The sequence below is a fragment of the Hipposideros armiger genome, unplaced genomic scaffold (genome assembly GCF_001890085.2).
Source record: "Hipposideros armiger isolate ML-2016 unplaced genomic scaffold, ASM189008v1 scaffold_71, whole genome shotgun sequence".
Lineage (NCBI taxonomy): Eukaryota > Metazoa > Chordata > Mammalia > Chiroptera > Hipposideridae > Hipposideros > Hipposideros armiger.
In genome coordinates, this window is record NW_017731421.1 from 3,326,021 (window position 1) to 3,336,792 (window position 10,772).

The window sequence follows — 10,772 nt, forward strand, 5'->3', positions numbered from 1 at the left end:
TCAAGTGTAAAATGGTTGTCACTAACACAGTGATGCCTACAGGTGTTGGGGGTTGGGGGGAAGAATGCGGGTCATCACACCCCAGAACTGGAAAAGCATCAGGAGCCGTCCGTGCACGGGCCCCCATCAGAGGTGTGCGACAGACGCCTCCTCTGAGTGACCTACGGAACCCTCTCCCAGGACTCGAGCTCCAGTCAACAGGTGTTGCCTCCACAAAGACACATTTTCCACTTCCTGTAACACCCTGGAAAACACAAGGATGAAGTCACGGCCAGCAGGGGCACAGAAAATGTCTCCATCATGGAAAAGGTAGAGAAATGAAAATGAAATTCATCCCTCAGTCCAAAGCTTTAGAAAAGAATGATTTCTCTTGATATTAGAACTGGGGCTATGTCTACATAGTAAAGAAAACATCTAGATATGCTGAAATAGTCTAATTTTTTTTTCCAGGATACTTGTCCCCCTCTCCCAACAAGACACCTAGGACTGAGCATAGGAAGACCAGATAATTGTTATCTGTAATAATAAGATCTGCCATTTACTGAGCAATTTCTAGGACCCAGGTTTAAATGAATGTGCACAGTCTCATCATAATTTCTTAACAACCCTAAGAAGGTAAGTAGAAGTTTTTGCAAAGAAGCAGACAGAGGCTTAAAGAAGTTAGGTCATTTGCCCTGGGTCACAAAGCTAGAAAGTGATTGAGCTGGGATTTAAACTTTGGTCTGTTTGACGGTAAAGCTCATGTTCTTTTCATTAAGTCACATCATATTCTGAATGACTTCTAGCTGCAACAGATTTTTTGTTAAATTGCCTAAAGGCTGCATACATGATCACATTACTTCATGGCTTTTGCCTCATTAGTTTATTCTTCCTGAGGTGTGTCTGTATGTGAGCATGAATGAAACCTTGAAAGCCTCAGAGACAAAGCAAATGTTAACTAAACTTCCAGTGAATCAAACGTTAACTAAACTTCAAGTGAATCCCAAAGAAGATGACAATATGCGTCACACCTGTGGTGAAGACGCGAAAGCTTTACATCCCTGTCTTTTGTCAAGAATAGTTTAAAATGTTGTCTTTGCAGTTTAAAGGACTACCTAACACTTTCATATAGGGAGAAAATAGCAAGTCCTTTGCTTTTGCTAAAATGATATTTGCTTTATTGGATATCCTTCCCACCATCTTCTCCCTCAAACAGAAAAGGAGACAATCAGTATGGCCTTGTGATGAAGAGTATAGATCACTTGTAGGTTAGGTCACTTCCATGGCTATCCTTTATCTGCCTCAGTTTCTCACTGCATAAAATGGAGTAGCTAATAATAGTACCCGTAACATATATTTTAAAACATAACTAATATAACATTTAAAGCACTGAGTCCATGCCTGGTACACGAAAGGCATTTAATAAACATTAACTTTTAAAATACAAATAAAAGGTGAGATTTGTCACCAGGAGGGGCACACACAATTAAGATTGATCTGACGTTCCATGCAATCAAGGTATGTCTTTAGCAGCCCAACCGCTAGAGCCCTGAAACTCATTGAATACTTTCGCCTCTAGCTTTCATTTCAGCCGTTAGCCCGCTTGAATTCTGAACAATAACAGTTCCTTCTTTATAGGGTTAAGGTGAACATTACATCAATAATACATTTAAATAAAAAATGCTTACGAGCAAAGTGAAGGCATATTGTAAGTATTGAATATACGGTGTCTGTTACCACGTTCACATTTCATACTCCACAGCCCTATTAGATGGTTGTATCGATTCCCTAAGAAAAGTGAGGCTCAGCAATATTAAGCTCCCGCACCAAAGGCACACAGCTTTATGTGGCAGAAAGGCACCCTAGGAAAGGTAGCAGCAACCTTCCTATCTTCATTAATCCAGGTAGTGGTCATTTTCTTGCCAGTGCTAATCACTCGCTGAAGCTATCTGTGTTTTGTGTGTTTGCTTGTGTGTCTGTCTAGAATTTATGCTCCAGGGAAATAGAGATGGCATTTTCGTTAAGCCCAGCATCCAGCACAACGCTGGGCACGTAGGAGACACACAGTTTCCTCGAATGAATAAATGAATGAATGAAGCTAAAATTTGTCCAAAATCTATACTTAACCACTAGTTCCCCATTACTGCCATCACTTAAAATCCTCTTCCAATGCAGAATCACATGATGCCTTCGAAGAGGTTTTCTCTGGAGCCCAAAGACGACAACATTCTATGAATCGCCACTCGCATCTATACGTTTCCCTTCCACTTCAAGGCCAGAGCCATGCCCAAGCCCTGCCAGGCTGTCACGCCAGCAGTGCCCAGATACAGTGGGCTGGGGGAGTGGGGGCAAGGGGACGGGCTTCCCCAGTCTGGTCTCCAATCTAGCTCTGTCATGTACAAGTTATGACCCCAGGCAAGGTCCAGACCCTCTTTCATCCAAAAAATGGACAGTGCAGAATTGTGGTAAGGCTTAAACGGCCAAGGTGTGAAACAGTGCCTGTTCCCCGGCTGACACATGGTAGGTACTCAACAAGAGGCAGCGCCCTTTCCTCTAGGCCCCAAGAGGACTATTTTTATGTCCCTTGGAGTGCTCATCATTCTCAACGTGCCCACATCTTCTCTCCTCAAATACATTCTAAAGTCCTTGACAGCAGGGACTTTGGCTGTGTTCATTCCCAGGGTCTGCCGCCCTACAGGTGCTGAGTGAGTGAGACTGAATGAAAGCTCCGATAAATTCATCCACAGTATTTTTTCCCCCAATGGCCAGGATACCTGAATCTCCCCAGATGGCCTTTGATCACTTTCAGCCAATAATGTGGCAGAAGTAACATTTGCAGGTTCTGGCCAGGACCTCAAGGGGCTGTACACATGTCCACTCTCTCGGTAACCTGCTGTCACCACATGAACAGGACCAAGTAGCCAGCTAATCAGTCTCTCAGGGAATGAGAAGCCATGTGGAGCTGAGGTCATCATCTCAGCCAAGGTCCTAGACAGGGGATCCGCAGGGAGGCAGTACATCCCAGGTCAGCAGAGTTCAGGCAGCAGCTGACCACAAATGCCTGAATGAGCCCAGGAGAGACCAGAAGAACCGCTCAGCTGAGCCCAGCCCAAGTCGCTGACCCACAGAATCATGAGCGAAGTACGTGGTTCTTGTTTTAAGTCATTAAGTTTTGAAGTGATTTGTTAAGCAGCAAAAGTAAAGAGCACACAGGGCCTAAAAGATGTTCTCTTGTGCTCAAGTGGGCCAGAAGCACTGATAAAGCCATGGGGGTAGGAAGCGGGTGGAGAGTAAGTACCATGCTTTCATTGGTGATAATAGCTGGGGGTGGGGTGGGGTGGCAACGGGAGAAAGAGGCTTGGGTTTTAGGCACATCAATTTTGGAGGAAGAAAAGTTTACTCTATGACCAGATATTACAAATCGGTGGGGGGTTTTTGTTCTAGAAATGGAACCTTCTTTTCAAAATAAATCTTACAAACCATCTCCAATGTATAAAATAGGTAAAATTTGTAACTTATTGCTTTGAATCTAATTTATATGGTCAAATATGTAAAATTATTTTTATAAGCTAATTAATAAGAATAAAAAGGATAATAGGATTGTGAACTCAAGCATTCAAAATCAGGGGTAATAGAAGACAGGAATTGTCTTATTTCAGTACCCAATGAATTTCTGCATATTGTTTTAGTAGCTGAGTATTTTAAAATCCTGATAAGCACACATAAGTAGTTGGGATAGGAAACAGTTTTTAACAGCTCACCTTGCAATCTCAGGATGCTCCTCAATTAAACAAGGACAGGAGGAGAAGCCAGGTATCACCATAAGTCACCCATGGAAAGCTCAAAGTGCTACAATGTGCATACACAATGGCATGCGAGTCCCAAAGTAGTTTTTTAACTTTTATCTGACACTTCCAAATAACCTTTGAGTTCATTCTCTCCCCCGCTAAACCTTAATAAAATGTCAAAGACATATAGAGTGGAAGGGGTAAGAACAACATCCCACAGAGCCTTGGAGCCCTGGAGGGACCAACGAAGAGTGTCCCCAGGGGCCTGTACTAGGGGGCAGGCTCTCAGCTGCCTATACAAGTGAAGGCCTGCTGTCCAATATCCCAACTTGTGATGTCACCATTTTCTATCTTCTCGGCCTTTAAGGCAAACAAACACACCATCTTGACTGAGAATCACAATCTTACACTATTGAAAACGGAAGAGAAACCCTGTGCTTGATGGATGCAGGTTACAATAATGCCTCTCTCATGAAGCACCTGTGAGGATCAATGACCACAAAACAGCTTTATAAACAAAGTACTGGGCAGATTTCACATACAGGCCAAAAGACATATGCAAACACAGGCATGTAATTGAGTGGTAGAAGTTTAGACAGGCCATAGTGATCATTATTACATCCAATCCATTCATTTGCAGACAAAGCAACAGAGTTTCCGGGAGAAAGGAAGGGCTCCTCTGCTGAAATTATCACCAGGAGGGATAGCTATGTGTGAGAATAGCCTCACCTCTTTCTGAAAGCTTGAGCAAAGGTGCAAATATTGCCTTTGATGGCAACATTTCACCACTGACCAGTATTTATGTCCCAATCTGTGAGGCTGGCTTCATCATCTCCAGGCATTTCAGTGTTTCCTAAATTAACACTGGGTACAGCCCCATAATATCAAGTGTCTTTTAGTAAATCCTTTTGGGATGCACAGAGTTGGCCAAAGACTTAAGGAATGCACCCTCAGGTGTCACTGAGAAAGTAAATAATAAGCCTTTCAAAACAGCTATCCAAGGTTCTTGATGCTTAAAATCCTAAATGACTTTTCTTAAAAAAATTTAGTCTATTATTAGTTTGGGGAGAGATTCACTAATAGCGCAGGGGATCACAGTTCATAGTTCCAGGAAACTCACATATGCTTCCTGGGTTCTAGAGTCAAGAGGGGGTAGGTGTAAGTTGTCAGAGAACCCCAGACTGTGAGCTGTCTTCATCCTTCATTTCGCAGGTAATGAAAATTCACCTCGGAAAGGCTAGATTGGCCTGAAGTAACATTACAAGTGGCTGAGGCGGAATTGTAACTTCGAGTTTTTCCCCACTGCACAGAGAAAAAAAGTCAGTCAGGGTCTCCTTTCCACCAGCCTCCATCCAAGATTTCTGACCAGGCTCTCCTCTTCTCTTTCCCGCCTTATCCCATCTCCTCACCCTTTCAGATCGGATTGGAGAAGGGGGGTGAGAAATTTATCCTGGGCGACCCACGGGTCGTGGGCAAGAAAAGCCAGACCCTTTCACGTGGGTGAGCCTGTGACTCTGGGGGAGGTGGGCGCACTGCCCAGCTGGCGCCTAACCTCAAGATGGGGAGAGCGGCTGCAAGAGACCCCGGAGAGGAGGGGTGGGAGGGGACGCGCAGGGGCTTGAGAAAAGGTGTAGCTGCTGGAGAGAAATTAGAGACCGAGGCGCCTCTGGACGGTCCAGCTCTCAGAGCGGCGGGGAGGCCCTGTGCAAACTCCTCTCTCCAACTCGCATTCGGCCCTTTGTTGTCGGTCTCTGCCTCTGGCTCCGGCTCCGGCTCCGGCTCCTGCCCTCCGGTCCCCCGCCCTCCAGAAGTCACCCCAACTGCACTCATAATATTTTGCTTTTGCGCGGGGTCTGTTTTCCGCCACCAACTTCCAACAGTCTCCATGGCGACGCGCTGGGGAGGGGGCAGGCGCGGCTATGGAAATCCCAGGGCCTATCCCTCAGGGCGGCCCCTGCAAACTTTTCCGGGTCTCCGGGTCCTGCAGGCCGGGTGGGAAAGCGCACCGTCCTGGGCCGCCGCGCGGAGTTCCGTGCGGGGTTTCCCGGGCCGGATCTCCGCACCAGTGTCCGCGCTGACAAAGGCTGGAACCACCGGGCCTGGGGACCCCGGGACCACGAGGCTCTCACTTGACCTGCTACCCAATCCATACGCCGGCGCTTGGCAGGTGGAGAGGGTGGGGGCGCGCAAGCCTCTCTCGCCGGCCACACACACACACACGTGGAGGGAGAGACAGTCTGATTTGAACGCGGGGGTCAAAGCTCAGACCCCTGGCCCCTTGCTCTCTCGAGCCCGCAGACTAGGTCCCGGGGCGGGAGAAGGCGGCTCCTAGGGCCGCGCCTAGGAGAGGATGGAGGAGGCTCGGGCTCCGTTCCCACCCGGGTGATCTCTGCCTCCTAGGCCCCGCGCCTAGGCCACTGACTGTCCTCACCTGGGGGCCCACGGAGCCAGGTCGGGCCTTGTGCTGAGCCGGCACCTGTGAACCAGCGTGCCGTCCCGCCGTTGCGGCCCGAGGGGCTCAAATCCGGCTCCAGGGGGTACTCGCGCCGTTCCAGCTCTGTATTCTGAAGATGAGAGCAGTGAGTAGAGGTAGAAGTTTGAAGTGCGGGATCAGTTGTGCCCTCTCTAACGCGCCATCCCGTTTAATGAGAAACAACCCTTCTGTCGCGTAGGCGACCAACCTGGCCCCGGCCCACTCTGCAGAAGTTCTCAGTGGCCTAAAATTCTATCTACTTTTCCCTCTCGTTCTCGAATTTTCCGGTACCTTAAGTAACTGAGCAACGCTTGTCTGGGCAGCATAACCCGGATTGGACCCACACGTCACAAACACGGAGGCGCCGCAGACGGCCTGCGTGGGTAGGGTGGGCGGACACGCGAGGTTGTGCGCTCGTGTTTAGGCGGCGTGGTGCTGCGGCGCAGGCCAGCTGGGACTTGCGCCCGCCTCCCAGCTGCAAGGGGCGCACGGACGGACCGCGAGTCGAAGGCCCCACGCGAGCGCCTGCGGCCTGCGCTGCCTGCCCGAGTTCGGCCGCGCGGCCAGTCTCCCGGGAGAGGGACTCTGCTTTGTCACGCTCTGTCGCCAGCGAGCTGAAGACCCAGGAGGCGCGCGCCGGCTGCCGGGCCTCCCCCGACGGGGCCATTGTCTTGGCCCCACACTTGTTGAGTATTTTGGAAAAACTCGAGGAATATATTACCGGCTCCATACTCGGAACAAAGGGGCGCGTTTCCGCAGGTCACGCTGAAGTGGCCCCAAGGCAGACCACTAGAGCCCCGGCCCCTGCAAAACTGCTCTCTCGGGCCGAGGCACTTTGTGGGGATTTTCCTTTTAAGAGTAGGGGACGGGACGGAGGCCCCTGCTCGCCAGCCTCTCTGATCCTGGACGCTCCCGAGTTCGCCCCAGCACTTGCTGCGAATCGGTTGCTCGAGCCCTTTCGAAATGAAACAATAATAAATATATTCGTGGTTCTGGTCGCGCGCGATATGTTGTAAAAGAAGCAGAATCGAACTGCTCCATGGAGCGCCAGTCTCCGCAAGCCGGGCAGTAGGACCTTTACATAACAAGGGAGACTCACAAGAAAAGCTAATTGGATTAAGCTCGGGAAGGGAGGTGAGGGAAGGCGACCGGACCGGACCGCGCCAAGCCGCACTTCCTTGCAGGCCCGAGTGAAGTGTCACCTGTGCGCCGCATGTCATTTCTTCACACGCCTAGTTCCCAAAACTTTCAGTTTTGAGTTTAGGATGGCTATCTAGGGATGTTTCAGATTCTCGAAAGGAGGAGAGTGGATGGGGAAAAGATTTCGGTTTCAGAACCTATTTGGGGTGTTTGCAGTTGACGTAAAAGTGACCAGGTGCCCCCACGACCACGGCCTGCGCGGAGGACAGAAAATAGAACGTTTCACAGCCCCAAGAACGCACGGAAACGCTCCAGTCGTGTGGAAGGGAAGGCTAAACCCACCAACTGGGCCATGGCGGGTGTGGGGTGCAGAGAGACCCCAAGTCCCTGCGTGGGCCCCTTGCCAATACTTGGCCCCAAACAATGCAGACGTGGGGGTAATTTTGTTCAAAGATCTTAGCGTCTATAGTTGGGGTGCTCAGGTGGTGCGCAGAGGTGCAAGCACTTGACATAAAATATGCTGGGAGGGGCTCTTTTCCCTTTCTGGGTGCCTGCCTCGTACCCGCAGCAGGCGACACCTCTCCTTGCCTTCGTTTGTCATCGCGTATAGTAAGGAGGACTGCGGGGCTCAGCCTGCCCACAATCTCAGGGGGTCCACACCCACTCGGGGGAGCGCAATGGAAGAGGGACTTGGCTGTTGGAATCAGAGATGGACAACAACCCCGGAAAACCGAAGATCCCCCTGGCCAAAAGGGGTGGGTGTTCCCCATCGCAGAAGCCTGAAGGGGCTGGAAATCTGTCTACAGGGACAGAAGTAAGCCCATCTGGGGCGATGCCCGGATGACCTCCACCACCTCCCCACATCCATTTCCAGCCTGCTTTGGGGTGGAGGTGGGGAAACATGCGTGGTGTTTATTTGCTCAGGGAAGGGCCGTGCGTGTGTTGAGGGATGGCAGAGGCTGGAAGGCACTTGTTGCTCCGCGCTTCAAAGCCCAGACGCGGATGCGCCTAGGCACCCTCCCAAGCCTGGCGTCACGCTGCGGCCTCGGCCCAGGCTGCGCTCCTCGCCCTGCTTCTGCCTCTGCCCAACCTCATCTTCCCAAGAAACCCCGAAGCTGCAGCCGAGCCCGGAGAGGAGTGAACTGGTTGGGAGACTGCGGCCGGGAGAGGAGGTGACCTTCCAAAGAACTTCTTCCGGAGGGAGCATAACTCAGATCTATAGAAGTCTAGCGGTTCTTCAAAGGTGCTAGAAGTGGGAGGGAGCGAAGGCTCTATAGCAGGCTCCATGCTTTTTCGTTGTAAGAGATTCCTTGGCTTCCTGCCTCCGTTTTCACGGATCTCTGAGACCCCAAACCCCGACGACCACAGCCAACAGCCCCAAAAGTGCCGAGCAGTTTGTAGACCCCACCGCCAGGCCTCGCCGGCCGCACTGCGTCCCTCCTTCCCTCCAACAGAATTACAGCCCCGGAGCGGGGCGCGTCGTTGGGTGCCCCGCATGGAGGCGACACCCGGCATCGGACGTCCTGGGGCTCCCACCACCCGATGGCGCGCGGATTTCCTAGGACCACCGGGTTCGCCGCCGCCACTCCCTCTAGCTGCGCGTCTCCACCATCCTGAGCCGTTGTCCCCACCTCCTAGGCACTGTGGGAAGTCTTCGCCCTCCCTCGTCTGTGGGGAGTTCCGCTGGGCTTCCTGGCCTTCGCTACCAGCCCCAGAGCGCACCGCTATTCTGGGGCCACCAAACCTGGGGGAGGAGCCGCGCCCGGGAGGGCCAGTCGGCTCGCAGTTTCTGTAAGTGGCATTTCGAGCTCGCCGCGAGCCAGCGAATCTTTACGTAACTTTGTGTCCAGGGCAAGCGAAAGCGCGCTCCTCAGCGCGCGCGCGCGCACACACACACACACACACACACTTACACACACACGCTTACACACACACACACACACACTTACACACACACGCTTACACACACACACACACACACACTTCTACGCATCCACTTACGCACATCGCGCGGGACTGCAAACTTCTGCACACTCTCTGTTATTCCCTGGGGTTCCACTGTCAAATTGACCCTTTTGAACTTTTTGCAACTGTTTCTGAAGTTCCCCTTCTCCCTCTTCTTTCCCTCCCAATGTCTTCCCCAACCCCAGCCAGCAGGACTAACCTGTGGAATCCATGTCGGGTTCCTCCAGTAACCCACAATGCATGCTCTTCCCATGGACAGCACAGGCGCTCCCCAAAAGTCCTGATGTTTGGGGATCCCCTGTGCTAGAGACGCCCAGGGAGGAAGGGAGTGAGGAGAAGAGGAGAGACGCAGAGAGTGCAAGGGCAAAAGGATGAAAGAGGAAAGGAAAAGAAAGAAAGAGAAAGAAGAAAGAAAAGAGGAAGAGAAGGGAGAAAGCGGCGGAGAAGGGGGCGAGAGAAAGAGCGAGCGGGCGAGGGGACACTCAGTAATCCAGCCGGGCAAAGCCAAACCCGTCAAAATGTTTGCGGATGTTTCATGGGAAAAAGCATCATTTTATAGGAGCCCCGATGGGAGCAATGTCATTGATAGGCCAGCCGGCCTGATGAATGGCCGCTCGTCAGATGGGGCCGTGGCGAGGCGCACTGTGAAGCCCATTGTGGGCCTGTTTTGAATAAGAAAAGCCGCCTCCGAAAAGGGGGGCTCAGAGCGACGCAATCCCAGCCCTCCGACTTCCCCCTTCTATTATAGCATTAGCAACGTTTTTCTTATTTAAAGTTCCAGAGGCCTTCTCCAGCCTTCGCCCGGCACTCATTATAGGCGAAATCAAAATTGGCTTAGATGTGGCCCCCTCTCCCCTCCCCATCCCTCCCTGGACCGGGCCAGGCGAGGCGCAGGCGGGGTGGGTGGGGGGCGGCAGGGGACTCCGGGGAGCCTGGGGCGTCGCCTACGCCGCCACGAGTGGGCCCCACTCCTTTCCCTCTCTTCTTGTGCCCACCCCCATTGGGTTCCGGGTTGGACTTTGAGTGGGGGGGCCCTGGGAATGCGGGAGGAGGGATGGCTTGATCCCTTCCACGCGGATCCGCGGACACGCGTGGAGGAGAGCGCTGAGGCGGGCACAGGGGGAGGGGAACTGCAGCCCTAAGACCCCACCCCCAACCTGGGCGTGAGAAGGCTGCTTGGCAAGGAGGCTGTGAGTCCTTCAGAACTTTGTCTTCCTGTGGGTCTGTCTTCTTCACGGCGTCTTTCTCCTTTCCGTCTCCCCCTCCCCCCCTCCCCCCGTCTCTGTCTCTCACTCTGTCCTTCTCTCGTCCTCTGTGTCTCTGTTTCTCCTGTTTTGGCTGCCTGTCTTTCTGTCCAGCCCCTGCCCCCACGTCTCTTTGTCTCTCCCTGAGACTCGGCCCCTCTCTGTCTCTATCCCCCTTGGTCA

The 10,772-nt window shown here is 52.1% G+C and overlaps 1 protein-coding gene across 1 annotated transcript in view; it reads right to left on the reverse strand.

Annotated features, from left to right (window-relative positions):
• The window catches only part of RFX4 (regulatory factor X4), a 162,590-nt gene extending 152,654 nt beyond the window's left edge, over positions 1-9,936 (reverse strand). Inside the window, exon 1 of the mRNA XM_019642582.1 lies at positions 9,545-9,936. Within this exon, the coding sequence (XP_019498127.1) occupies positions 9,545-9,587 (43 nt within the window). The 5' untranslated portion in view covers positions 9,588-9,936. The remainder of the gene's footprint in view (positions 1-9,544) is intronic.
• Between the last annotated feature and the right edge of the window lie 836 nt (positions 9,937-10,772).